The sequence below is a fragment of the Pteronotus mesoamericanus genome, unplaced genomic scaffold (genome assembly GCF_021234165.1).
Source record: "Pteronotus mesoamericanus isolate MK-2021 breed Mesoamerican mustached bat unplaced genomic scaffold, CSHL_Meso_final contig_80, whole genome shotgun sequence".
Taxonomy (NCBI): domain Eukaryota; kingdom Metazoa; phylum Chordata; class Mammalia; order Chiroptera; family Mormoopidae; genus Pteronotus; species Pteronotus mesoamericanus.
The window spans coordinates 951,405-979,253 of NW_026555261.1; the positions used below are offsets into that span (position 1 = coordinate 951,405).

Genomic DNA, 27,849 nt, shown 5'->3' on the forward strand with positions numbered 1-27,849 from the left:
CAAGGGGAGTGGGCGGAGGGGGCCACAGGCAGGCGCAGGTGAGCAGCCGGGGCCTGTGCTCTCGGAGGAGGGGGGCTGCGTGCTTCCCTCGGTTCTCCAAGGAGGAAGCCGCACCCGCCCGTTGTGCCAGGGGGTCCCACGCTGCCCGGAGCTCAGGACTCCAGAGTCAGACTGCAGAACAACCATGCAAACCATCCACATAGAAAACGCCCAGGGGGCCGCGGGAGGGGCCCCCGATCGCGGGGCCAGGGAGACAGAGGCGCCGTCGGCGGGGGCACATTGCAGCCCCGGGAACCCTTGCCCCCAGGGGCCCCCTCCTCCATGAAAAAATAGAAAATAAAACATTTTCTGCTCTATTCGCCTAAGAAGGAGCGTCACGCAGCCTGAGCTCCAGTTACGGCTGTTTTGCATTTTAAAAGAAACGGGAGGAGGCGTGCGCCAGTCCACGCAGCCCGGGCTCTGCGCTTCCCTTATGCGGCGGGCGCGCTGGCGCAGGCAGGAAGACAGCGTTTCCCGGGGCAGCACACGGGAAGCCAACGCCGTTTTCTGCGAGTTACGAAATGTCAAAGGCAGGAGGACCCGTGGCCTGAGGGGGACGCACAGCGAACATTCAAGAAACGGCCTGTTTGCTGCGGCTGGTCTTCCGACCCTCGCCCGCGGCCCCGCGCCTGTCCCAGCACCGGGTTGTACGGGTCGTGCCCTGCCCATCCCTCGCCCGTTGTCCGGCCACGGCCCTCGTTCGGCCAAGGCACTTGCTGACCCCACCTTGACCTCGGCAGGCGGCCGTCTGGACCGTCGCGCCCCGGGGTCTCCGCACCCCCACGCGTTCTCGGTAGGGGCTCCGCTCTTTTAAAAAAGTGCGTATTTTCAGCAACGTGGCTTCCAAAGAAGGGTCAGACTTTCACTCCAGGTCCTGGAGGGGAACCTCTTGGAATATCCCAAGGGACGGGGGGAGGGGTCTTGATTCTCTGATAGTTTCGGGGTGATTCAGGCGGGGGTGCTGGTAGCAACGCAAACACCAGCCGCGTGATTGAAGCGTTTGAGGTGTTGAGTGATCGCGGCCTGGCTTCTGGGGCGAGGGGGCAAGGCTGGAGGCGGCCCCCAACCAATCCCCACGGCCGTGGATCAATCAGTCATTGGGCCCACAGACGGAGACCCGCGCCCCCCCCCCCATATCACGCTGGACACGGAAGCGTCGGCGAGTCCCCGGCGGGCTGTGCTGTGGAACAAGACTCTCCTGAAGGCCCACCAGCTCCGTGGAGGGGACCCTATCAGCCTCTGTCCTGTGCCTGCCTTCCTTGCAACGGATGGAGCACCCGCATCTGCGTGAACCTGCTAATCACCAGTCCACGTCTGTCTTGAGGTCTGTCAGTCCGTCTAGCGAATCGTGAACCCCGAGGGCGGTTTCGAGGACCGCCGCGAACTCGCACGTGGTGTCTCCGCGGAGGGGGGCTCCGTGGGGACCGTTCCCTCTGAGTCGCTCGTGTGGGAAACTCGCTGGAACTGGCTCCCTATTTCTTCCTGAGGCCCCGGCCCTGCTTCCCGGACGCGCGGTGTTGGGGCCTCTCCCCAGCGTGAGCCCGCAGTCGTCAAGAAAGTCCCGCCTGCCTTCCTCCTTCCTGTTGTCCTCCCTGGGAGGTGTCCGCACGTTCTCCATCCCCTCCTTGCCTGCTGCTCCCACACCGTGTGCAAGGAACTGCCCCATGGCCTGACCGTCTCCCTGGCTCAGCCCGGAGAAAGCTCAGCTTCGGAGAAGCAAGCTCTGCTGCGTCGTGAGAAAGGATTTTGAAAAGGGAAACCGCTGTCTTGGGAATCACCCCGCGGGAAGGGGACCGGGCGTGGGAGAGGTTCTGGGGAACGTCCGGGCGGGGGGCACCCAGCAAATCCACCCCCAGGGCCCTTCAGCCCTCGGGCTACACACGCAGTGAAAGCTCGGGAAAGACATTTAAAAAAATGCTCCGGATGTTACCTTCAGCTCCCAGCGCTCAGGTCAGTTGAGAAGAAAGTAGGACACGCGCTATATATAAATGCGTCAACAATGAACACCGCGTGTGACTTGGCTGGCTCCGGAAAAACACCTTCGCTTCCAGCTCGGCCTCTGAAGCCACGGGGCGGGGGAGGGAGGCGTGGGGTTTTTCAAGGAGGAGGCCGCTGCTGGATGGCGCAAGGCTGCCGGACGAGGAGGCGAGAGCGCATGCAGCTGGCCTAAACCTGCGCACCCGACACGGAGAACAGGTCAGCTCATGGGCAAGAATCGGGCAGAGGTCGCCAGGGCGGGAGTGTGTATCCGAGCACACGTATGTGTGTGTGAGCACTGGGTTTTGTTTTGCCATGTGGGAGGGGAGGGAGCCAGAGAGAGATGTAGTATGTATCTCACAAACGTTTTCTTGTGAGCATAGGTACAAATTATCAATACAGCCCTGGCTGGTGGGGCTCAGCAGACTGAGCGCTGGCCTGGGAACCAAAGGGTCGGTGGTTCGATTCCCAGTCAGGGCGCAGGCCAGGTCCCCGGTGGGGGACACGCGAGAGGCAACCACACAGGGATGTTTCTCTCCCTCTCTTTCTCCCTCCCTCCCCCTCTCCCTAAAAATAAATAAATAAACTCTTTAAAAAAAGATCAGTACAGGATACACACATGTACGTATCGTAAAAGCGGCCACTCTCGCCTTTTTTACGCGTGCGATCCAGCGACATTAATTACTTTTAAGCCTCTGTGCAGCAGCACAGCTGTTTCCGAGGATTTTTGAGGGACCCATCCAACAGGGGACCGGCTGCCTTTCTAAAGAGGGATTTGGACAAACGCTTGGGGAGCGGATGCCAACGCAGCCGGCTGGAAAAGATAGGATGCGTTGGCGTCCACAAAAGGCCGGTGCCGGCGGGAAGAAGCCGGCGGCGCGGGGCTCCCGGCCGGGCTGCGATGGGGCCCGGCCTGCGACACCGCGCGGAAGGAAGGCGTGAGGGAGCGAAGGACGGAACGCAAATACAAAACCAGCCGGGATCCTTCCTCGGGCGCATTTTGGCTTGCGACGCGGCATGTCCGCCAAAGGGCATCGGTAATCCCTACGTGGTGTCTTTCTTAGGGGGCTTTGACACGGCTTCGGCCAACGCTGCCTCTCGGGCCACGGGGCATGAAGGAAAGATTCATTTCCGAACTCTCTCCAGGGAGCGGAGAATTCCCCACGTCCACGCCCCGCCCCGCCTCTGTTCGCCTCTCCTGAGACGCACGTCCTTGTCTCAGTTCCGTAACCATGGCCCCATAGAGACTTTTGAACCTGTTTTTTATGCGCCACTCACAGCGGACATCCCACAGTGTTCTGGGTTGGTCTCAGGGGTACGGCACGGCGGTTAGAGAGTCGTGGACCTGACAAAACCCTTCCCCTGCTATTTCCAGTCCCCACCAGGCTCATCTGTCACTAGGACACTGCTCGTGACTCTGTCCCCTGGGCTGCACTCTGCATCCTGTGACCCTTCGGGAGCTGACACTCGGTCCTTCTCTGTCCCTTCAGCTGGTCCCCCGCGCCCCCTGCCCCGGCCCCTCCGGTGGCCCTCCGTCTGTGCTCTGTCGCTGAGCCTGTTTCTGCGTTGTGGGTGTATCCTGTTCTTTAGATCCCGCACGCAAGGGCAACGAAGCGCCGCTGGCCTGCGCCGACTCCCTTCGCTGAGCACAAGGCCCCCCAGGCGCATCCGCGCGCCGGCACAGGGCAGGGTCTCGTGGTCGTGTACGGCCGCGGCCATTTAGAATCGAAGGACCGATAAAGAGCCTCCCAGACGAGGAAAAGCGGAAGGGTCACCATCACCGCGCCAGCTTTGCCAGAGATGCGAAAGGGACTTCTTCGAGAAGATACAGAATATGACGACCAACGGGGAGACAGCGCCGTCTGTATTAACAACGACTGTAAACGGAAATGGATTGAATGCTGTCATCGTCAGACATGTTTTAGGAAGGAACACAGCTTCCGATAAAAAAAAAAACAAAACAAAACCCAAACCACGTTCTGCAGCCAGGATGGGTGTTCCGCCTGCCTACAGCTCTGGGAAATGCCGCGTTTGGCCGTGTATGAGGCACACCCCCGACCTGTGCACATTACACACGGGATTATTATACCCATGGTGTGTAATCATTGTACTCACGTGCCGCGCGCATCCTTATTTTTCCATCAAAAAATGTGGGCACACAAAAAAAGGTAGACATCGTACACGGGCAAATACGGTCTGTGGGGAAAACGAAGCTTCTGTTCCGGGCCACCGGGTTCTGTCACACCTGAAAGACGATCCCCTCCGTTCTGGGACTTTGTCGGGGACGCCCACGTGGACGCCTCCAGGCGGCTGGGCCCCGGGGACTTGCGGGCCCCCACCGTCCAAGTCACAGAGAAGCAGAGCAGCGAGGCCCTTGGGCGAGGAAGGGACACACGTCTGCCCTCGGCGCTCACTTCCCCGGGGACGGTGACAGCCACCTCCCCGTCTGAGGGCCTGAAGGAAAAACCTGGCCTTGGACGCCCACAGACACCCGCACTGGCCTTGGTGCCCCTCCGCTGGGGACAAAGGCAGGGCGTGCAACGGAGGGGCACGCTCAGAAACGGATTTCCGAGGCAGCCTCTCCCGGCCGCCCGCCAGGCACCGCTGAGAGACCCGCTCTTCTGCGAGCGCCCACGGCGGCGACTTTCGGGTTCCAGGGCCCCCGCGGCGCCAGAAAACAAACAACACAGCGGCAGCGTTCACGGCCTGAGAGAGCAGAGCGGTGCACTTTGTCACTGAGGCTACGGCGGAGCGTGACCAGCCTTCCCAGGACCCTGGGGAGAGCGGGCGGGGGCGGGGGGCACACCAGCCAAGTGTGCAGGGACAGACGAGAGTTCACCGCCTCCTTGTCCCTTCACAGGGTCCCCGTTTCTGTTGGCTGAAGAGCAGGAAGCAGAAGGGGCACGTCAGCAGCTCCCTGTCCCCGCATGCCCTTCTATTTCTCTTCCCAACGCTCTGCACAGGAATTGCATGGAAAAATTAGGGGCCTCTCTGGTTCTCGGGATGTATGTGCACCTCGCGGCTGCCAAGTCCCCAAGAGCACCGTGCAATTCTGGGGGCTTCCCAGACCCCGCCCTCGGGTTCCACGGCTCCCTGGGTGGATACGGACGCCTCCGTGAATCTGCATGTCCCTGGTGGTAAGAATCACAGCAGGAGATGGATAGAGGGACCCGCGGAAGGTGCCCATCCAGGGGGAGGACCTATTCCGACCTGGTGGTCTCTCACGACTAGCTCTCTGTGGACCTCGCTGTTCCACCCTCCCGCACCCCACTTCTTGGAAGTGAAAGGATGACGCCCCCCCAGGAAGTGAGCGTGGGCTGTTACAACAGCGAGAGGGAGCTAGCGTTCCGGGATGGGTACTAGGCAATGCTTTATGACGACGTCACAAAACAGGGCCGTCTTCGCGCCTTCGAGCTGGAGATGTCGGCCTCCTGAAGGGTTTGCAAAACACGATCGGACCGTTGCTCCCTGATGGCAGTTCCTGCACAGGAGACACCTTGCGGGTCACCGCTGAGCACGCTGGCTGAGGACAGTGTTTGAGACGCGGGCTGAGACCCGCAGGACATGATGCCAGCGGGTGCCTTTTCTTGGCCCCCTCGCAGGGCAGGGAGGCTGAGGAGGGAGGTCACGCAGAGAGACGCTCCGGCACCCTAAACCTAAGCGGCGCGCAGAACGGACGGCGAGTCGTTCCCGTTCAACGCCCCGCAGTAGACGCACACCACCGCGAGGTCACACGCTGGGGATGTTCCGAGCTGCTCCACGTGGGCCGAGGTGTTCACGGGCAGGCGCGGCGCCATATGGAATTTTGCACTTTTGGAGGCGAGGGCCGTGCCGTGGGCGGTCCTTCCAGCCGTCGCTGGGGGCTCCCCTACCGTGGCTCTGAGCCCCCCCCACCCCCGGGGAGCCCCCAGGTCTCTGCCCCCAATTCACGGCTCCCGAGACCACAGGGAAAAACACTTGACAGAGATGGGGGCCCTCAGGTCGCCCCTCGTTGTGACCTGGCATGGCAAAGGCTCCTGGCGTGTCGTGCCTGTCATCAGCCTTCCCTTTAGGCCAAATCAGAAATTCCACCTCTGCGGAGGGGGAGGGGCGTGCGGTCCCGGACGGGTGCCAGCCCTTGCGGGCTCCCGGCGGAGCCCCGGTTGCAGCTCCGGGTTCTGATGCCCCACGCGGCGTCCCTCCTCACACTTCTGGGAGCCCTTTAGGGTGGCAGGGGGCTGCCGGGACGTCTCCTGACGCCCTTTGCTGGGCGCGCCTGAGCAGGTGTGACGCATCTGGCGGCACCCGGCCCCGCAGAGCAGCTGGATCCCCTGGTCTACGCGGAGGCAGCATCTCCGGGCCTCGGTTTTCCTGTCCGGAGGACGGAGCGTTCTGAAGCCCAGGAGAGCCTGTCCTGAGGCAGCCTGGCGCGCACCCTGGGGTGCGGCGTCCCCACGGGAGCCTTGCCCGTGCCCTGCAGCCCGTGCCCTCAGCAGCTGCGCTGAGCGCTGCGCTAGCATTTCAGCGCCAGGCGGGTCGCGTGGGTTCTCCATGGGGGGCGGGGTGGGAGTGGAGCCTCCTGGCTTCTAGCGGCCTCAGAGGGCTCGGGGGTCCTGGGTCCCGGATCTCGGCAGGGGTTGGGGGTCTGTGCTCCGTGTGTAAGGCTGGGGGTGCCGGCCTGCAGTGCAGCAGGTGTTAGAGTTTGGGGGACTGGACGCTGGGGGGCTGGCAGCGTCCTTGTGGTCCTTGTATTGCGGTCCTTGTGGGCGCTGCAGCTACCAAATTGGGGGCCTCCGTGGGGGTCGGCTAGGTGTCCCGGTGGGTTTCCGGGTGGGGGGTCTGCTCGGCAGGCCGGGTGGAGCTGGGGGTCCCCAGCACAGGTGCGGGGGACAGGCAGGGTCCGGGTCATAACCTGGCCTGATGGGCTGTGCGGTTTCAGAGCCCTGGAGGGGTCCCCGTGGGAGCCGGGGTTGGCGGGGGGGTGTTCTCTGGTCCCCGTTCGGGTCCCAGTGAGGCCCTGCAACCTGGGGATGATTTGCGCTGGGGTCCGCGGCCGGGGCGGGGCGGGATCTGCGGCCCAGGAGGTGTCCTCGCGGCCCGGGCGAGGTTTCTGGCGCGGCTCCCTGGCGCGGGGGGGCCGGGGGGCGGGGCGGGGGGGGGGGGGGAGCCGCGCGGTCTGCGCCGGGAGCCGCCGGCGGGGTCACGGTTCCGGCGGGGCGGGGCGGGGCGGGGCGGCGACCGGCGGGGCGGGGCAGGGGCGGTGCCGGGCGGGGCGGGGCTCCGCCGCCTTCAAGTCCGTCCCGGCGGCCGCGTCCTGGGCGGGCGTCGCGGAAGCAGCGGCGGGGCAGCCATGTCGCCTTTGTCTGCGGCGCGGGCGGCGCTGCGCGTCTACGCGGTGGGCACGCTGGTGATCCTGGCTCAGCTGCTGCGCCGCTGCCTCGGGGGCTTCGCGGAGCCAGGTCAGCGGCGGGGGCGCGCGCGCCGCGCGCGGGGCCGGGCGGGCCGGGCGGCGGCGGCGGCGGCGGCGGCGGCGACAGGGGCGACTTGGGCGACAGCGGTGACAGCGGCGACACCCGGCCCGGGGCGCGCTCCCGGCCCCGCGTGACCTTGACTCCGGGGCGCGCCGGGAAGGAGGGGCGGGGCCCGGCGCGCGGGCGGGGGTCCTGCTCCCGGTTCCCCGGCCGCGCGCGCCCTGGGCCAGGGTCTCGCCCCGGGGAATCTCCCCTCCTCTGGGTAGTGGCCGGGACGCGGGTCCCAGACCTCAGGCGGCCCTCCCGCCGCCAGGGGTCGGGCCGTGACCGCGCCCCCCGGCCCGGGTCGCGTGGGACGCGGCCAGCGCGCGGGGGCGCGGGCCTTGCACCGGGGAGCGCTGAGGCTCCGGGCGGGAGGGCACTTCCGTTCAGTGGCAACTTTGTTTCTCTGACGTTGGAGATCCCCCGGGCCGCCCCCTCTGCAGCCTCGCGCTCGCGCTGCTGCCCCAGGGCCTGGGCACGTCCGCACCTGCGCGCCTGCGGGTGCCCTGAATCTGCCCTTCATGGCAGGTTTACCAGTTCAAGCCCAGAAACCCGCTGCGTCCGCGGATGCGCTGCTGGGCCGGGAGGGAACCTGCAGGCTCCCGGGCGTCTTGCTTTGAGGGGGAAAAATAACTATTTTCGGAAGCAAAGTCGCGCGTGGGAATTACGCCGCGTGGCATTGTAGCAGATCTGCTCCTGGTGCGGTCTGGGGACAGAGCTGTCGCTTCCGGCGTCACTTCTGCTTTGACCTGGGCACTCAGGGCCTGGCCGCGGAGGATGGGGGAAGCCAGGCCTGGAGCTGGTGTGATTGTGAAAACCGTTTCCAATTCCCCGGCTGGAAGGAAGTAAATACCGTATTTTGCCGTATGTAACGCGCACTTCTTTTTTTGGGGGGGGGGGCGCCGCATTTTTGAGGGAACAATAAGGATGCGTCTCAGACACACACCGGGCGGACTGAGTCCGCGTATCCCTGTACATGTTTCTCGTTACGGATGGTCGTGCCCCGAAAGTGCCTGTCTAGACAGCAAGAACGATATCCATACGCAAAATCATACCCTGGAATAAGTGGCTCTGTTTCTAAATGTAAGTTAAAAAAACTGAAATAAAAAAAATTAAAACGAGAAGGTGTTTTTTCCCTCCCGAAAGTTGGGGCCAAACACGTGGGCGCACGTTATGAGGGGAGTGCATTGCGCACGGGGAGATAAGGGGGCAGGGCGGCGCCGCACCCTCCAAAGCTGCCCCCCACCGCCCCCCGCGCCCCCGCAGACGAATGGTTGCATTGGACGCGCGCACCTGTGGCCCTTGGTGTTTTTAAACGCATTGCATGGGATTAAAACCGAATGACCAGTAAGGCACCAGCCTCTCCCTGAGGCTGAGGCTTCGGGACTGGGAGGTGACTGTGCATCTTCTGTCATTTGAAAAGAGTCATTTTACTGAGGGGACGTTGGCGCACAACCTCAGCTTCAGGGGGACAACGTTGTCATTGGGTCCCTGTCTCCTCCCTTGCGTGCGCAACACACTCAAACCCTCGTTTGGATCGTTTACGCTACATTTCACGCTGTTTGCCCCGTGGTTCCTGCCTCCAGCCTCCTTCCTGGCGGGTTCCCAGGGTCTGTGCGGCCTGGCACGTGTGCCCTTTAAAGCTTCCGCGGATGTAGAGTCCCCCGCGGGCCGCCGGTACCCCGTCCCCCACGGGCCCTGCACGCCCGGTCCTCTGTTCAGAGAAAACGCGCCGGGGAACAGGGCATGGAGACATGGCCGCGGAGCCCAGCCACCTGCTGACGGGCTTCTCTGCGCAGTGTCTTGGTGGCAGGCATCCATGGAGCGCTGCGGCGTTCTTTCCCTGTGCTGATTTAAAAAAATAAACTGAGAAGATAAGTACCTTTCTGGGAACAGACGCCTTATCTGCGCACCAGGAGAGGGTCATTTTAAGTGACGATTAATGTCAGCAGCTGGTGCCGGGCAAGCCAGGGCCTGTTGCAGGCTGAGGTGTAATTTTAGATACTGAATGAGCAACGGCTTTTCCGTCGGTCTGCGTGGGGCTGGCTGCCACGCGGCGTCTCCCTGTGCCTTCTCCCCGCCAACCCCCCCCCCCCGCCCCGTTTCCCCTGGGCTCAGTTCTGGATTTAACTCGGGGGGCGGGGTGGCCTTTGCACTTTGCCCCGGGCTCAGAGCTAACCTGTAACCACGAGGCCCAGTGGCCCATTTTGGCTTTTCCTCAGAATGTGGACACACGAGGAGGTCTTCGGTGGTTGAGACGGCGTGTTACGCGTGACTCCGCTTAGATCGGATGAGGAAGACGCGGCCGTCCGGCCTCCTCGTCGCCCACTTTTCTGGAAATGCGTTTTCTGAAACCCAGACCACTTACGAAGGCGCGTTCAAAGGCATCCCTGCCTTTACAGAATGTGCGTGTCAACACGCGACAAAATTGCGACACAGGCGTTTCACTTCCGAAGTCTTAGGGAGGCTCAGACCGCAGTTCCCCCCGGGGAGGCGCGTCTATTTTTATTTTCTTAAGTCGCGGTTTTACTTTACTTCATTTTTGCCAAGAACGAGCACGTCTTTAAAAGACACGACGTTACCCACCTGTTGCCTCCGTGACCCGAGCGCCACAGTGCCAATGCTGATCGGAAGCCTGTGGAGGATCGTCGGGACCTGCCTCCCGCGAGGACCAAAGAGGTTTTCAAAAAGAGAAACGACATTCCCCGGCGGCCCGCGTGCCGGTGGGAAAGGGGACCATTTCACGAGATGCGTTTCACTACCTCGTTCACCCACGGTCCGCAGTGTTCCTTGAACATCGTTCTGGGATGTGGAACACGGACCCTACGTTTGCGCTGCGCTGGGGAGCCAAGGTCCACCCCATCATACGCCAGGCCGCCCACGGACCGTGCTATTTTCAGAGACTCTGGTTTTCAAATGAGAGGGTTTGGGAAAACCTCTACAGAGAAGGTTCATTCTTGGTGGTGTTGGGCCCCTGGGGACCGGGGGACCGATGCCGGTTCCTGGGAGGCGCTGCCCACCTTCATGGCCTCAGGCCTCGAAGGCTTCCTGGTCCTGGGGCTGTTTTTGTAAGACTTCTCCATCCTGGGGATCAGACGGAGACATTCCCAACTCTATCTCGTATACTGAAAAACGCATCCACAGGAACCGCCACACGCCCCTTACGTGCGGCTGCACCCCGTAACACAACATTTTCAGATGTAGAAGAACCACAGCCCCCTGAAAGAAGAAGGCACGCTGGGGACAGCGGTGGCTCCGTCTTTGGGTCTCTCGCCCCCGAGTTACTGCTTCACAGAAGGGAACGCTCCCTTCACCTGTGGATGTGGTGTTGGGGTCTGAGCGAAGAAAACCAAGTGAACAGAGAAAACCCAGCTGCTCGCACGGCCGTGAGAAGAGGCAGGACCGCGTGGGACGCTGTTCTTTTTCTGGAGAGGGCTGTGTCCGCACCCCGATGGCGAACATAAAGGGGTGCCGGCCCTCCTGTGATCTTCAGGGGTGTGAAATCACAGACCGTCGCCCTCCCCGGCCCTGCGGACCCGGCGTCTGAGATCATCCACGTGCCCCCGGGCTGCGCTCTCTCCCCAGGCTCCAGGGAGGGCCCGCCCCGCCTCTGCCCGCTCCGGGGGCCCCCGGTGTCCCTGGGCGGGTGGCCGCGTCCCTCCCGCCTCTGCCTTTGCCCCTGTTTCCACGGGGTGTCTCCTCGGGGTCTGCATCTCCTCCTCTGTCTCTTCTCAGGACCCTGTCCTGGATGTAGGGCTACCGTGACCCAGGACGACCTCCTCTCAGATCCTTCCCTCCATCCCAGCTGCAAAGTCCCTGTTCCCAGGTTGCCCGGGGACCTGCATTTTGGCAGAGGCTCTCTTGCCCCTCGTCCCCCATGGTCCTCATCAGTTTTTGGCTTTGAGCGGATGCCCAACACGGAGGCAATACCTGGTTGGTGCCGTTTGTCATTGAACGCCCCCAGCGCTGCGCCGTGCGTCGGAAGGTTGCACAGAGAACGCACACCATGTAGGAACCTTCAGCTGCCCAGCGAGGCCTTCTGGCCGCGCCTGGGGGCTCAAAAGAACTATGATGGGTGGGCGTGAGCGACAAAGGTAACCCCAGGGCCTGGCTCCTCGGTTTCCAAAACCTCCCGGCCGAGAGGGAGGCCGGTTTCAGGGTTCAGGTGGGGCCGCCCGCCACCGCGCGTGTTCTGCGGCCTTCCAGGATTGAGAAATCCACTGTGGTCCCCCGCGGCTGGCCCATCCCGTTCCGCACGGCCGTCATTCCAAACAGGACGTGTGAAAAGTCGTCCTGCCTCATCAGCCACGCCGAGGACCGCTTGGCCCACCTTCCCATCTCGCTTCTGCTTCTTGGATGCCCCTGAGCCACCTTGCGTGGCGCGTGTCACGCACGTTCTGGGTAACAGCAGGGTGTCGGGTGGCGGCGGGGCTTCTGGGTGCTTTGTGGCGCGTGGGAACGCGGTTTCCACGGCTGCGCCCCGCCGGACTGGTGCGCGCGGTGGGCGGACCTCGCAGAACGGCCAACGGCAGAAACGATGGAAGATGCGTCAGGCGCACAGAGACCTCGAAAGAGACGCCCGTGGCCGGGCGTGCGCCGTCGCCGCGTAGGTGGGAGTGACCCGGACGGAAGCCGTGCGCGTGCGTCTGCCACGCCCCCTCGCTGTGCCAAAGCCTCGCGCCGGGAGAAGCGGCCCGCGGGGTCCCCGGGCGCTTGGTCTGCAAGCGGCGCTGCTTGGGCGCCTGCCGGCTCTTCGCCCCGTGCCTGGGTCCCTTCTCACCCTGTGTTTGTGTTGCTGCTTCTCAGCAGGTGGCCACGCGTGAGAGGCGGCCCCGGGCCCGGACGATGGAGGGGAAGAGCGTGGAGAGCTCGCAGCCGGACCTCAAGCTCGTGGCCCACCCGCGCGCCAAGAGCAAAGTGTGGAAGTACTTCGGCTTCGACACCAACGCCGAGGGATGCATTCTGCAGTGGAAGAAGATCTACTGCCGCATCTGTATGGCGCAGATCGCCTACTCGGGCAACACGTCCAACCTCTCGTACCACCTGGAGAAGAACCACCCCGAAGAGTTCTGCGAGTTCGTCAAGAGCAACACCGAGCAGATGCGCGAGGCCTTCGCCACCGCCTTCTCCAAGCTCAAGCCCGAGTCCTCGCAGCTCGCCGGGCAGGACGCGCTGGCCGCCAAGGCCGGCCACAGCCACGAGGCCAAGCGGCAGCAGGAGCTCACGGCCGCCGTGCTGGGCCTCATCTGCGAGGGGCTGTACCCCGCGTCCATCGTGGACGAGCCCACCTTCCGGGCGCTGCTCAAGACGGTGGACCCCTGGTACGAGCTGCCCGGCCGCAAGTTCTTCTGCGGCAAGGCCATCCCTGAGAAGTACGGCGCGGTGCGCGAGGCGGTGCTGAAGGAGCTGGCCGAGGCCCCCTGGTGCGGCCTGTCCACCGACGTGTGGAGGAGCCACACGCAGAACCGGACGTACGTCACGCTGGCCGCGCACTTCCTGGGCGGCGGGCCGCCGCACGGCCTGGCTCCCGGCTCGCGGTGCCTGAAGACCTTCGAGGTGCCGGACGAGAACGCGGCGGAAACCATCACGCGCGTCCTCTACGAGGCGTTCATCGAGTGGGGCATCAGCGCCAAAGTGTCCGGCGCCACGACGGACGGCGGCAAGGACGTGGCCAAGGCGTGCTCGCTGCTGGACATCGCGGTGCAGATGCCGTGCCTGGGCCACGCCTTCGACGCCGGCATCCGGCAGGCCTTCCAGCTGCCCAAGCTGGGCGCGCTGCTGGCGCGCTGCCGGCGGCTGGTGGACTACTTCCAGCAGTCGCCCGTGGCCCGCTTCATGCTGCAGGAGAAGCAGAAACAGCAGCGCCGCGCACCCTGCATGCTGGTCAGTGACCGCGTGTCCTGGTGGGGCGGCACGCTGGCCATGCTGCAGCGCCTGCACGAACAGCAGTTCGCCATCGCGGGCGTGCTGGTGGAGGACAGCAACAACCACCACCTCATGCTGGAGGCCGCCGAGTGGGCGGCCGTCGAGGGGCTGGTGGACCTGCTGCAGCCCTTCAAGCAGGTGGCTGACATGCTGAGCGCCTCCAAGCGCCCGGCCGTCAGCATGGTCAAGCCGCTGCTGCACATGCTGCTGAGCACCACGCTCAGCATCAAGGACACGGACTCCAAAGAGACGAGCATGGCCAAGGAGGTCATCGCCAAGGCGCTCGCCGAGACCTACCAGGAGACGCCGGAGATCGACATGTTCCTCAACGTGGCCACCTTCCTGGACCCGCGCTACAAGAAGCTGCCCTTCCTGTCCGCCTTCGAGCGGCAGCAGGTGGAGAACCGCGTGCTGGAGGAAGCCAAGAGCCTCCTGGACAAGGCCGCGGACGGCGCGCCCGGCGCGGCGGACGACAAGGCGTTCGGGCCGCCGGACGAGCCGCCGGCCAAGAAGCCGGGGCTGCCGTGCGCGCCGCCGCCGCCGCCCGCCAGCGTCATCAACAGCATGCTGGCAGAGATCTTCTGCCCCGCGGGCGGCGTGGAGGACCAGGAGGAGCGGCACGCGCAGCTGCTGGAGGAGCTGAGCAACTTCAAGTCGCAGAAGGTGCTGGGGCTGGCGGAGGACCCGCTGCGCTGGTGGTCGGACCGCCTGGCGCTCTTCCCGGTGCTGCCCAAGGTGCTGCGCAAGTACTGGTGCGTGGCGGCCACCTGCGTGCCGCCGGAGCGCCTCTTCGGCGCGGCGGCCAGCGTGGTGGGTGCCAAGCGCAACCGCCTGGCGCCGGCGCACGTGGACGAGCAGGTGTTTCTCTACGAGAACAGCCGTGCGGGGGCGGAGCCCGAGCCCGAGGGCGAGGACGAGGGCGACTGGGGGCTGGACCAGGAGCAGGTGTTCACGTTCGGCGACGCCGTGCACGGCGGCTTCTTCGGCCTCCGGGACAGCGGCTTTGTGTAGCAGCGGGGTCTCGGGTGAGGGGGCATGTTTGGCTGGACAGACGGCCCCGCGGAGAGTCGAGCCCACTGGGAAAGGACGCAAGCCAAGACGGGGCTGAGCAGGGCTCCCAAGCAGCATCGCCGTGCGTCCCACCGGAAGGGACGCCTCGTGCCAGAACCCGCCTGCACGCTGTCAACGCGGCCGCGCCGATGGGGGACGGGACGCTGGCCTTGGCCGCCCTGGCGTCCCCCTCCCGTGCCCCTGACGGCCTCCTCCCGCCCCGCGCAGGGTCTGGGCACCTGCGAGAATAGCCAACTGTAGGCGGAGGAGGGCGAGCCTGCCCCTCCGCGTCGGGGGCGCCCCAGCGGCCGATCGGGAAGGAAGGCGAGCGGGCGCTCCGGGCGCGGACCTCGCGTCTGGGGTGTGCCACATTCTCTTGCGCCAAAACGCCCTGTTGCGAGGAGAAAGGCACGGGACGTGGGAGGAAACCTGTTCCAAGCGGCCGAGCCGCGCGAGCGCGTATTAAAAACCAGAAATGCAGTGCTCCGTGTATTGTAACTTCTTTCATTCGGGAGTCGTTTCTATCCCCTTTCAGACTCTGCTTGGTAGACATGGCCCTTCTAAGTCTCTGGGCGCTTTGGGCCCGAGGGGGTGGGGGGGGGTGGGGGGTGGGGGTGTGTGTGTGTGTGTGTGTGTGTGTGTATGAGTGACTTAAAAGGTCTGTTTTCCCCAGAACCAGTTCTCTTGGCCGTAGAAAAAGACCCGTTTTCCAAAGCCCTGCTGTTCCCTAAGGTGCCCATGGCCCCGTTAACATTTGCTGACGGAAAAGACCTTTGAATTCTCCATTGTAAACGCGACACGGTGGATGCTATCGATTTTAAATAATCTGCACAGAGACTTTTAGCTTTGGGGGTTGCTGGGGGTTTCTTTGGCTGTTCCACCGCTTACAATTATTTGTGACTAGTTTTTCTTTTCTTCTTTCTTTTTTTGAAAAGCAGCTGCCTCTGTGTCAGAGGCGCGGGCCTGTCTTTGATCCCCGGGCCGGGCTCAGACGCCGAGCCGGGTAGACGGGACCCATCTCGGCGACTCGCAGGACCCTGCCCGGGGCCCCCACGTCTGATCGCGTCCTGGAGCTTTAGGGAGGAAATTTCTCGGCGGGAGTGGCCCGTGGCCTCTCCCGGGCTTTGGGCAGAGCAGCGGGTACCTTTCGGTCACCAGCCGTGAGTGTTTTTAGAAAGTCCAGTGCGGAAGACAGCAGTTCAGTCCCTGCGTCCTCCGTGAAGGGCGGTGACCCACGGCTCAGGGCGGCCCCCCTGCCCTGAGCGGTGGGCACCCGGACGCGTCCCCTCCCGGGGCCCTTGGGGCCTGTCCCCGCTTGGCTCCTCGGCTGGAAACGCTGTGCCGGAAACCCAGGCCCCCCTCCCGGGTCTGTTTCTTCTAGAAAACACAAACAACCTCCTTTTAAAAATCCTCGGCTTCTGGTCACTCGGAATAAAAACGTCCATCTCTTCCTTTTTCATTTTTTTCAAAAAATTATTGATAGCAGAGAGAGAGAGAGACAGAGAGGGAGAAACATGCATCAGTTGCCTTCATAGGCCCCGACCGGGGATCCAACCCAGAACGGAGGTCTGTGCCTGGACGGGGGATAGAACCTCCAGCCTTTTGCTGCACAGAGCAGTGCTCCAACCAACCGAGTCCCACGGGCCAGGGTTTCAGGTTTTTTGTTTTTTTTTTTTAAAGCGGCTGAGACTTTATTTTTGTTGTTCCTTGGCTGGGTTTTGTTGGGGTTTTTTTTTTTTTGTTTTTTTTTTTTTTTTTAAGAGTTAAGAGAAGCTTCTTTGATAGAGTGGCAGAACCCCATGCGCTTGCATGAAGGACGGCGGAGAAGCCTTGGGCTCGCGGGACCCACCTGGCCTCCCAACAGGGACGTCTTGCAGCGCCCCGTAGTGTCCCTGGATCCGCGGGGTGTTTAGGTCTAGGAACTTCCGCTCCTCCTGTAGGCTTGTCCATTTCCCCATCACCCGCAGGACCCCCCGGGGGCATTTCTGTAGCTCTGCCCCCACCTTCCCCCCCCCCCCCCCCCGACAGAGATCACCCCGGCAACCGCTCAGAGCCTCTGTGTCTGAGGGACTTTTTCCTTCCAACAATGCCCCATATACGGAGCCCGGCCCCGTGGAGCCCTTGGTGCGGCTCCTTTTCAAATTCCCCGGAGATGCCTCCAAGTTCTTGCTGAAACAATCTTGGGGGCTCCCTCAGACGTCTCCCCGAAGGAGACTCTCAGACTGCAGATCTTGCTCTGATACACGAGGGTGCCCGGAACTGTTTTTCTGTGTCTGCGGACCCGGGTGACCATAGCCCGCGCGCGAACGTGCCTTCAGCGGCCCTACCCGGGGCCCCCCCGCAGGCCGGGAAGGTTCGGTGTTGGGGGGCGAGTCAACACGTGGGCCGGCGTCCGATGCTCCTCTCGGACGGACGCACGACGAACTTGACGTCCACCCTGTTGAACGATGAGTGAGTTCCCGCGTCCTGTTCTGTGCCTGCATTTGAGCCGACGTCTGCAAATGCCTTCTCCACCTCCTTTGTCTAGTCTAGCGCTTTTGTCAGCTCTCCCCTCGTTTTCCAAGAGCTCTTTCTGCCCCCGAACATGGGTCCTTTGTCCTCTAGCCTGCATTGTGTCTGTGGCCTTTGGATGTTCTTTGTGGTGATTTGGGCGCTGCAGAACGAACCCTTGTTTACGTGGCCAGAGGGCGAGAATTCTCCCGCCGAGACGTCCGCGCCTCCTTTAGAAAAGTCAGGATTGCGGTGAGAGCCTCCATCCCTCCAAAACCACCGTGTACACATTTTCTTGGCTTTTTAAGGTTGAATTCCGTTCTTCCCGGGAATTACCCCACGGGATGGTGCAGGTCCCTGTTTGCTGGACCCACCCTGCGTGTCTGGGAGCCTGGGGGGTGGCCTGCAGGGATTATTCGGGCTCCTGCGGTGCTGGTAGAATTTCTCACAGGAGCCCGGACCCTGCAGGAGAGCTCTCTGCCCGTCCCCTGCCGGAGGGCGGACGCAGCGGCGGGGCAGGGACACCCCGGAACGTGGACGTGTGTCACCGTGCTGTTTCCTTCTGCTCCCCAAGATCCGCTGGTGCCATGAGCACCCTTCGGCGTCCACCTTCTCTCTTCGGGGTGGTTTCCTAGACCTCACGCTGTTGCTCCGAAGGAGAAATGCATAGGAAATCGGAGGCGTTACGCAAGTTTTCCCTGTGGCCATTCAGCCACCTTGCGCTCCTGCCCGCAGGGTGCGAGTCCCTGATCTTCATCGCCAGACACAGAAATGTGGTGTCCAGTGTGATTCCCAAGTCATTCTCCCACAGAGTGTAAAGGGGGGCATGGGCTTGGGAGGGTTATTTGGGTATATTTTTGTACGAGCAGTGATGTTTGCCCTTCTGGTCTTTCAAGACATTTTTTTATTGATCTGAGGGAGAGAGAAAGGGAGGGAGAGAAACATCGATCAGTTGTGTCCTGTATACACCCTGGCCGTGGACCACACCTGCAGCCCAGGCGCGGGCCCTGACTGGGGATCGAACCCACAACTTTTGTGGTGCATGGGACGAAGCTCCAACCCCTTGAGCTATTTTTGTCCTTGTGCTTGGTAGCGTATGCTTTTTTTCTTCATTTTTAAGCACTCTTTCCGTATGAGGAAAATAGCCCTTTGGATCTACCAGGAGGGGCACATTGTCTTCCAGGGCATTACGTCTCTTTGTGCTGTTTTTTCTCACCGTGCAAAAACATGTTTTCCGCAGTGACGCTTGCGTCGTCTTCTCCGTGGTGACGTCCCCTGACGAAGGCTTTTCTTACTGGGAGGGTGTAGTGTTTTCATTGTGTGACTCTTTTCTTTTTTTACGGAAGATCGTTTGGATGAGGACCGCAAGCGTCGGATCTCATTTTGTCCCTTTCCAAACGTGTTCTTAGGGGTCCCGACCTGTCGCCAGAAGTCCACCTTGGCTACCGTCGTCACGTGCTCGGCCGAAGCTTCCAGGCTGAGGCAGGTGTGGGAGACATGGGCGGGGACCAGGCAGCTGCGGGCAGGCCGGCCCCCAGCGCGCCCACCCCGCCTGGCCCGCTCCTCCCTGCAGGAGGGCGAGCGGAGGCCCCTGTCCTGTTCGTGTTTCCCGCCCGGCCCCCTCTGTCCCCCGATGCCTCCGCGCGGGGCCCTGTGTGTCCTGGGAACCGTACGGAACCAACGACTTTTCCCACATGTATAATCCCCGAATAGCCCTGGCCGGTGGGGCTCAGGGAATCGAGCGCCGGCCTGCGATCCGAAGGATCGTCACAGGTTCGATTCCCAGGCAGGGCAGCTGCCTGGCTTGCAGGCCAGGTCCCCAGACGGGGGCGCGTGTGAGGCAACCCCGTACGGATGTTTCTTTTCCTCTCTTCCGCTCCGTCTAGAAATAAATCAATTAAATCTTTAAAAAAAAAAATCCTTGAATAATACGAAAACTGCACTTGGGCCCACAAAGGCACAGAAGGGATAGGTCGGGTGCTGCCCTGGGACGACACAGGGCAAACGGCCGTCCCCACGCCCAGGAGAGGGGCCTCGGGGGGGCCAGCCCTCTCGCCGATGCCTGCAAGCAGCGTGGTTTTCGGACCTTCCTGCACATCATTCTGGCAACGTATTCCAGCATGGTCTTCCAGAGACAGCAACGGAGGTGGCGCGGGCGGGGGGTCAGGCGTGGCTCGGGCGTCTTTCGCCAGCGGTGAGCCCTCCGGGAAAGGGTCCGATCGCCACTGGTGCAGACGGCCACGTGAGAGGCGCCCCCGAGATCGGAGCCCGTCCGGGGTGCCGAGTCCTCGGCAACGTGCCTCTGCTCCCAAACCTCACTCCGGGTTTCCTTTTCTCTCTCTGCAGTCTTCCCGGGCCAAGCGGACCGTGTTGCCATAGTGACGGGAGGCACAGCTGGACTCGGCTACGCTACTGCCAAGCAGCTGGCGAAGCTCGGCATGCGCGTGGTCATAGGTGAGGCTTTCCGCGCGGGTCGTGGGCTGTCGCCGCCGGGAGACGCGCGGCCGCGGGCCGCCGCACCGAGGGGGGCGGGCGGGCGGGCAGCTGGCTGATGGATGAGCTCAGGTCGAGCAGACGCCGCAGAAGGCGTGTGGATGAATGTTCAAAACCGGAAAAGAGACAGAAAATATGACCCTCTTGGGGGCGTGCGTATGGGTTGTCTCCTAATGTGGATCAGGCATTTGTGTCTGTGCGATTCACCAGGGGAGGGGAAACACGGCAATCAATCCGGATTAGTGTGCCAGCGCCGGCAAAACAAATCTGTGACTCGGCGGGGCTTAAACAACAGACACGTAGGCCTCCCGTCCTGGAGGCTGAGCCCCGGGCGGGGGCAGGGCTGGCCCCCCCCGCCCCGCCCCGAGGCCCCTCTCCTGGGCGCGGGGACGGCCGTTTGCCCTGTGTCGTCCCACGAGCGTTCCCTGGAGGTGTCTGTGTCCCCATCGCCTCCTCTTACAAGGAGCCCAGTCCTGCGGGATCAGGGCCACCTGGGGACCCCCTTTGACCATGCATCACCTCTTTACAGAGCGACCTCCCACGACAGCCCCGGTGTCAGGGAGACGCAGTTCAGGCCCCGTCGGAATAGGGGGCGTAGCGTTAGAAGAGCACCGTCGGCAGACGTCGTATTTTTTGTTCTTTTCAAAAACCTCTAATGGCTCGGCTTGGTCCCTACGTCCTCTTGGGAAATGCAGAAACTGTCTCTGGCCGCAAACGTGGAAACCGGGCCGACGAACCTCTTCGACGTTCGTCCATAGTCCCAGGGAACCGGCGGCGGCGGGGGGCGGGGGGGGGGGCGGGCAGGATTTCTAATCCCCTGGGGAAAACTGACATCTGGAGATGGGCTTTGAAAAAAATGACTTTCCTTACGTCTCCTACGCACATGGTCTGCATTGAATTACTACCTTTTCTGATGAATGTTTTTATGCAAATCCTAGTGGAGTTTTTCCCTCATTCGAGATGGCTTTCCCTCCCGACTCTCGGATACGGTACCCAGACTCCTTCATGGCTTTATCATCAATTTGTTTCTTCGTCGTTTCTCCTTCATCCCCTTCCTGTCCCCCCATCATTTTGTCCAGAAGGACAGTTACAGATCAGGGCTGGGGTCTCACGCACCGTGCACCCCGGGACGTTGTGGGTCCGTCCACAGGTGGATTTCCCCTTTTGGGGACCTGGGTGTCACGTGATGCCTAACGTGCAGACGAAAACGTATATACCCTTAGACACCCGTGATATGGAAATGCAGATTTCAAAAATACCCAGGAAAACCACTAAGGAGCCACGTTAAATCTCTCTATACGTTAAATCTTTCTACGAACAATGGCGGGGCCCCCTGGTGGGGTGAGTGTGAGCTCAGATCTGGAACTACGATCTCGAATTGAAGTGCGAGGCCTGTTGCATGAGTGAACCCTGCTATGAAAACATCCAGGAGGCCGCACGGCTCAGTGCCGCGTCGTCCCGTGCACCGAAGGACTGAGGGTTCGATTCCCAGCTGCGGTGCACGCGAGAGACAACCGGTAGATGTTCCTCTCCCCCATCGATGTTTGTCTCTCTCTTTCTCCCCCTCCTCCTCTCTGGAAAATCAGTAGCTATATCCTCAGATTAGGGTTAAAAATAACAATAATGGTGCTCTGACCATGTCTGAGTGAGCATGCGGCGCCCACCGCAGGAACGGCTGAGCCATGGCTGTGATAACCTCACTTAGGTGACGTTGGTTGGGCATCGCCTTCCGCACCTGCCGGCGCCGAATGTGTTTTATCTCTGGACTCACACGGAGAGCGAACAGTGCGTCCTCACCGCCCCCCGCCCCGCACCCCCATGTCTGCTTTCCCCCCCGAGCTGCCAACGCCTGTGCCTCGCCTTTCCCGCGGGCCACACTTCCGACCCCCGCTCGCTCCAAGGACGAGCGCAAGCCTGCCTCCTCCATGTGCCTTTGAGGGGATAATTGGATAAAGGCTGGCGAGGACCAGTCTTCATTCTGCAGGACAGTTTGATTGACGGTCACTTCACGCCCCATTATCATGAGACACCCTGTAGTCACGACGCTCCCAGCTCGGGAGCCACGCACGCGTGAAGCGAGGGTGCGCGCGCGCGCCCACACGCCTCTGCAAAAGCGCTTCTTGGAGCCTGGTGTCCCTGCCGACATTTCCCACGCCGCGGCTCATGATGCCCCGCGCGTATTGCCTCCGTCCCTGAAAGGTGCCCTGTCGCAGAAATGCGCCCCTTGTGCCCAGACGGGGCTAAAGAAAACGGGCCTTCAAGGGCTAGGTTGAGTCGACCCAAACTGCGCTGCTGGGTCCCAGGCAGGCGCCACAGAGGGCCCCGCTCCGGAACCCAGTTTTGGCCCGTGGGCTCGTTTCCGGGGGACCTGCCACTAATCCTAGGTTTTCTTCTCCTCTCAGCTGGCAATGACCGAGCTAAGGCGGAAGAAACGGTGAGGAAGATACAGGAAGAGACGTGGAATGACAAAGGTAACCCTCCTCGGCCGTGGCTGTGCGTCCTGGCCCTCCGTGTGCGCGTCCCGCCTGCGGCCTGCCGACCCCGGGACTCTGAATCGGGGTCAGGCCGGCGGACGTGACCGTGGCGGGGGGCTGGGCCTGCTGCTTGCCCTGCCCCTGGGGGAGGGGCGGATGTTTTTGGCAGGCCATTTTACCAGCTCTGAATGGAGGAAAGCAGAAAGTGTTGCGGAGTGACTCTGCCACCTGGATGCGCAGGGGTGATGCATCTAGCGAACCCTGGCAGGAGCCAAGGTTTGTGTCGGGCCGTATATGGCTGTTCCAAGTGTCAGCGCTCTTCACAAAGGTGGGACGCTAGCTCTTATTTGTCGGGGGAAGCAAGTTCCCCCCGATAAGAAGGCCTTGTCTCGGTGACTCAGAGGCTTCCTTTCGTTCTGGATGTTGAGATTCAGGTTTCAGTGCCGAAAGTAGGGCATGGAAGGGACACGTATTTGTCAGCGTTTCTGTTCTGGGCACGGGCCGCCAGGCCGGCAGGGGGAGGCGATGATGTCTCCTCTCTTTGGGGAGCAAGGATGTCCCACTTGTCACGGTCGCTGAGTTGATGGAAAAGACAGAGCCTTCTGTGCAGAAGCCTGGCTGTGCATTGTTGCTGAGGGGGTGCGTCGTTGCGGAGGCTCTGCGTTGTTGCTAAGAGTGTGCGTCGTTGCTGAGGGTATACGTTGTTGCTGAAGGTGTGCGTCGTTGCCGAGGGTGTGCGTCGTTGCCGAGGGTGTGCGTCGTTGCGGGGGGGAGTGCGTCGTTGCCGAGGGTGTGCGTCGTTGCGGAGGCTGTGCGTCGTTGCGGACGGTGTGCGTCGTTGCGGGGTGGAGTGCGTCGTTGCCGAGGGTGTGCGTCGTTGCCGAGGCTGTGCGTCCTTGCGGGGGGTGCGTCGTTGCCGGGGGTGTGCGTCGTTGCCGAGGCTGTGCGTCGTTGCGGAGGGTGTGCGTCGTTGCGGGGGGGAGTGCGTCGTTGCCGAGGGTGTGCGTCGTTGCGGAGGCTGTGCGTCGTTGCGGACGGTGTGCGTCGTTGCGAGGGGGAGTGCGTCGTTGCCGAGGGTGTGCGTCGTTGCCGGGGGTGTGCGTTGTCGATGAGGGTGTGCGTCGTTGCTGGGGCTCTGCTCGTTGCAGGGGGTGTGCGTCGTTGCTGAGGGTGAAGGTGGGGACCCGCGCTCTGGCGTCGGTCTTTCCGCTCTCCCTCCCGGCTCAATACCTTACCAATATGTTCACTCCCCGCCACGCTGTCTGTCTGTCCATTCTCATGTGAACACCTCTCAGGATGCTTTTAAATTCAATAACCAGGGACCCTCCTTCCGTTACCGCCTCTGCGAATGAGCGACTACAACCTTTAGGATGATGGACAACTGGTTCACCATCGTCCCGTGGGGAATCGCGGGGAACCTCGGCGGCCGTGGGATCTAGACATAGAGTAGGACCCTCGTTTAAAAAAATAAAAACTGGAGAAGTGTGGAGCCTGAAACGGTTCCACAACTGAGCCAGGGAGAGGCTCATTCTTGGCAGGGCTCTGTCAATGGAAGAGGGACAGCAGGTCCCACGTGTGTGCGCCGTGTGTGAAGATGCTGGGGTACCAACTGGCGGTCACGCAATCGTCACAGGATGCACCGCCGGGCACACAGAGAGCCGATGTTACTGTAATAACACGCATGTATTATTACATTCCAGGGCCGGTTTGTACGGTTGGGGCTTGTCCACCCTCTAGGCTGCACCTCTGACGCGAGTACAAAATGATAATGTCAACGGTCACGGAAAATAAAAAAGAAAAACGTAAAGGCTATTTGAAAGAAAAGATTCTGACGGGAAATGTGTGTTTGGCCAGCATGTGGCTGGACCCCCTCAGCTCTGTGTGCGCGCCTGTGTGTGCCAGGCTCCTTCGTTCACACGTCTGTGGTCCTTCCCTCTCCGGGGGCGTGCGTCCTGGTGGTTTGTGGTTTGGGGTACGGTGCCCCCTCCCATGAGCGAAGGAGACACCCGTTGGGCCGGCCGGCCGGTAGACACGGAACCCTAAGGAACGTTCAAGCCTGCAAGATACGTGTTCGCACGCTGTCGATGGGCACATTTCATGGGCAAGGCCTCTCTCCTGGAGCTGAGTTTTGGTGGGCGCAGCGAGCAGGGTGGAGGTAGAGGTGGGGTGTCGGCGGGGAGGATGCTCAGTACCTGCCCCCGGTCCTCCTTCCTGCCCGCGGGTCCCGCGTGGCACCTGGACCGTCTCTTCTGCCTCAGGAACTTCCTTGAGCATTTCTTTGCCTGCGCGTCTGTCATGACAAATTCACGCCACATTCGTGTATCCAAAAATGTCATCGTTTTGCCTTCTCATTAAAACGTAGCTGACATGCCGCATTCTGTTCGCCTCCGGTGTACGGCATGGTGCTTAGACACTTGTATAGTTCCCAGAGGGGTCCCCGGACGTTTCCAGCACCCAGCGGGCCCCGTGCACAGTTACTACAATCTTATCCACTCTATTCCCTCTGCTGGACTTGGCATCCCTGAGGCTCATGTACTTGCAGTGTCATTTTCCAAAGGCAGTTGCCAGGGACACAGACATGTGCCCAGGGGCAGAGGACACAGAAATGGCAACACTTTGCTCTTCGGAGCTCGAGGCACAGCGGCTTCCCTGCCCGGGTTACGGGGCCGCCTGTCTCTGCCTGTCCCCAGGTTCCCTTCCCGCCTGGCTCGCACCTAAATAGTTCGCGGGTCCTGGGGGCCGCCCCAGCCCTGTTTGTGCCTCCAGCCCACCTTCTCGCCGCCGCCCCGCGGGCGGACGCGTGCCCATGGCCTCGCGGCCCACGGCGAGGCCACGCCTGGGCTCCGCCGGCAGCGCCTGCCCTGCCCATCTGTGCCTGGACCCACGCCTCTCCTGGGTTCACGTCCTCCATCACTGGTGCGTCGTCACGCATTCCCGCGGGGCAGCTCCGCAAGGTGCAGGCTGACTAAGCGCGCCACCTTATCGCTGGCCTCCATCGGAGCTTCTGTGGCGTGCCCAGGGCGCTAGGCACCCCCCCTTGCAGAAGGGCCCTTGTGATGTGGGGGTCATTCCGCGGGGGAACAGATGAGAATGCCTTTTTTATTTCTTTTTTTAAAAAAATCCTCAGGGGAGGCTACGTCTTTATTGATTTGAGAGAGAGAGAGAGGTGTTGATGCAAGACTGGGGATGCCACCTGCCACTTGCGGGTACACGGGGCGACGCTCTGGCCCCCCGCGGCGCCCGGACAGGGCGCCACCTCCCGTCGAGAAAAACAACAGGTCCAGAGCCCACTCCCCTCTGACACACACGCTCTTTCTCTGGGGCCAGGGACAGGTAGGGACGGTCACTGCGTGGTATGCCCTCGCCCGGAAGGTACGGCCAGACCTGTTTTTCTCCATACTTTTCATGTTTACAAACAGAACCCGGCTTCCACTTTCGGCCATTGTACACCAGCTGAAAACCCCGCCAACGTCCATCCACGTCCCTCCTTTGCAGTCTAGTTACAGTTGACGAACGCAGGTGGAGAGATTTGGGGGAACTGAAGTCCACCGTTGACCTCCGCCGTCCCTCCTGCTGCTGGACAGGGTCTGGGCGTGGCCAGAGGGACGGCGATGTGCGTCCCCTGTGGCGCGATCCCGCCGAGAGGCGTTTCGCCGCCCTGGGACGCTCTGTGCCCCGCGGTCCGTCCCTCCCCCGAGGCCAGCGACTGCCGATCCGTCGCTGACCCCAGAGCCTCGCCTTTCCCAGCACGTGCGGAGGACACAGCGCGCAGCCCGTTCAGGCGGCCCCTGTCCCGGCGTCCCCGGCCCTGGGGACTCCTCTGCGTCTTGGCAGGGTTCGAGGGCTCATTTCCCTAAGGACACCACCCCCTGCCTCGGCGGGACCGTGAATGCTCACGAATCCGCACGGCCACGCAGGGGCAGGCAGGACGGGGGTTCCCGCGGGGCGGAGTGAGCGTGTTCGCGCCGGCCGCCCTTGTGACAAACGCGAGCACCGCTGCGTCTGCCAGGGGAAGTGGGGGCCGGGGCTCGGCTCAGGGTTAGGGGCGAGCGTTTAGGACGAGACTTAGGGGTATGCCGAGGGCTCACAGTCGAGCACTGGGGTTTCGAGGGCGGGTTCGGTGTTTGAGTCAGCGCTAAAGCTTGGGCTATAGGGTTAGGCTCAGGGTTAGGGTTAGAGGTTAGGGTTTAGGGTCACCATCACGGTCAGGGTTAAGTTGGGGTTCGGGTTGGAGTCAGGATCCCGGTTGCCTGTCAGGGTCAGGGTTAGAGCCCAGAGGTTAGAGGTAAGGGTCAGGGTTAGAGGTTGGACGTTAGAGGTTGGAGTGAGGGTTAGAAGTTGGAGGTTAGAGGTTGGGGTCAGGGTTAGAACTTAGAGGTTCGAGGTTACAGGCTGAGGTCAGGGTTAGCGGCTGGAGGTTAGATTTTGGGGTCAGGGTTAGAGTCAAGAGCTCAGGGGGGCTCCCAACTGCCGACTGCGCGACCGCTGAGCCGAGCCGCCCCTCCGGTGAGCGGCCGGTGCCGAATCCTCCCTTCTGCCGGCGCGGCCGCTCAGGAACCTCTGTCCATTCCGCCCACGGGGGCCCTTGTCCGCGTGAATTACCAGGAACAGGACCGCGTGGTTTCAGCGACGCCTGTCGTCCGCACCACTCACCAGAGAAGGGAGCAGGAGTGGCTTCGGCAGCGAGTGGGACGGGCCAGCCCCAGTGCCGTGGGGTTCCGTGTGCCGCGGGGAACACAGCGCGCGCAGGGCGCAGGGCGCGCGGCCCGCGGAGGGAGAGCCCCGCCCAGGGCGCACCGACCCCGCCCACCCGCCGGCCTCTGTCCCCGCCCCGGGCGCCCGGCGCCCGCCCGGCACCCGTGTCCCTCCTGCCAGCTGCATGTCACCATGGGAGCGCCCCCTGCTCCAGACCCTCCCTTTATGCCGCAAAGGCCTCTGTGTTTGGCTGGAGGTTTTCATGCTTTTATGTATTGATTTGAAAGGGAGAGAGAGAGAGGGAAACATGGATCTGTTGTTCCACTTACTGATGCCTCACGGGTTGAGTCTTCTCTGCACCCTGGCCGGGGATCGAACCCACAACCTTGGAGTATTAGGATGAAGCTCCAACCCACGGAGCTACCCGGCCGGGACCTACTGTAGCTCTTAGAATGGTGCCGTCTCATCGCTAGAGCTGTCATTTATGAAGCAATGGCTGGGGGGGGGGGAAATTTGGGGCCCTTTCCTCTGTTTCCCACACTGCAGAACCCCCAGTGCTTCCAGAGAGGGCACGTGCCCCGGGAGGTGCCCACGGGAGCTCCCTTGCCATTCTTTTCCCGCCAAAGTGTCATGGATTCACCTGGGGACTGAGGAGGAAGGCAGTTGTGGCACGGGCTCAGTTCATTACCCCCGTCACAGAGGGACAAGTAAATACTCTATGATTCCGCTAACATGAGGTCCCTAGAGGGGCCAAATCCCCAGACCCAGAGAGGAGACAGAGGGGTCAGGGGCCGCGGAGGGGGGTCGGGCGCCGGTGTTTGATGGGGCCAGAGTTTCCGTGGAGAGTGACAGAAAATGCTTCGGGGACAAACGCTGTCTTTTCCTGCACGTTTCTTGCCATCGGGGGTCCGCGGCCCCTCCTGGCGGCCCCTGTGTATGGCTCCCAGAATGAGTCTGTGGGACTCGCTCGCCTAGGTTACCCGCGCGATCGGCACCCCCACACACCCTGGGGCGACCAGGCCTCTGCCCGTGGAGCCTCCTCTGTTGCGGTCCCTGTGTGCTGAGGAGCAGGTCCAAGGAACCGCCTTCGGAGCAGACTTTACGGGTTCCCATGGCAGGGCCAAGGGCCCGCGCGCACGGGGATTTTTCCTTGGGGAGCAGGGAGGCTGAGAAGGTGTCCGGCCAGCCGTGAAATCGCTTACAACGAGGACAGG

General features: G+C 62.2%; 2 protein-coding genes across 4 annotated transcripts in view; both read left to right on the plus strand.

Annotated features, from left to right (window-relative positions):
* The first annotated feature begins 2,144 nt into the window (after positions 1–2,144).
* On the plus strand, positions 2,145–14,993 carry ZBED1 (zinc finger BED-type containing 1). 3 transcript variants are annotated; one of them, XM_054585018.1, is made up of 2 exons: positions 2,145–2,235; positions 12,315–14,993. In XM_054585018.1, exon 2 carries the CDS (start codon positions 12,354–12,356, stop codon positions 14,442–14,444), a length of 2,091 nt encoding a protein of 696 aa, XP_054440993.1. In that variant the 5' UTR covers positions 2,145–2,235; positions 12,315–12,353; the 3' UTR covers positions 14,445–14,993. The 3 variants fall into 3 exon arrangements, with proteins under 3 accessions (XP_054440993.1, XP_054440992.1, XP_054440991.1); XM_054585017.1 differs by lacking the exon at positions 2,145–2,235 and adding an exon at positions 7,323–7,454 and having other exon boundaries at positions 12,318–14,974; XM_054585016.1 differs by lacking the exon at positions 2,145–2,235 and adding an exon at positions 7,333–7,454.
* Positions 7,284–27,849, plus strand: part of DHRSX (dehydrogenase/reductase X-linked) — a 56,812-nt gene continuing 36,246 nt past the window's right edge. The window contains exons 1-3 of the mRNA XM_054585019.1: positions 7,284–7,454; positions 19,320–19,427; positions 21,869–21,937. Coding sequence (XP_054440994.1) covers positions 7,346–7,454; positions 19,320–19,427; positions 21,869–21,937 — 286 coding nt within the window. The 5' untranslated portion in view covers positions 7,284–7,345. The remainder of the gene's footprint in view (positions 7,455–19,319; positions 19,428–21,868; positions 21,938–27,849) is intronic.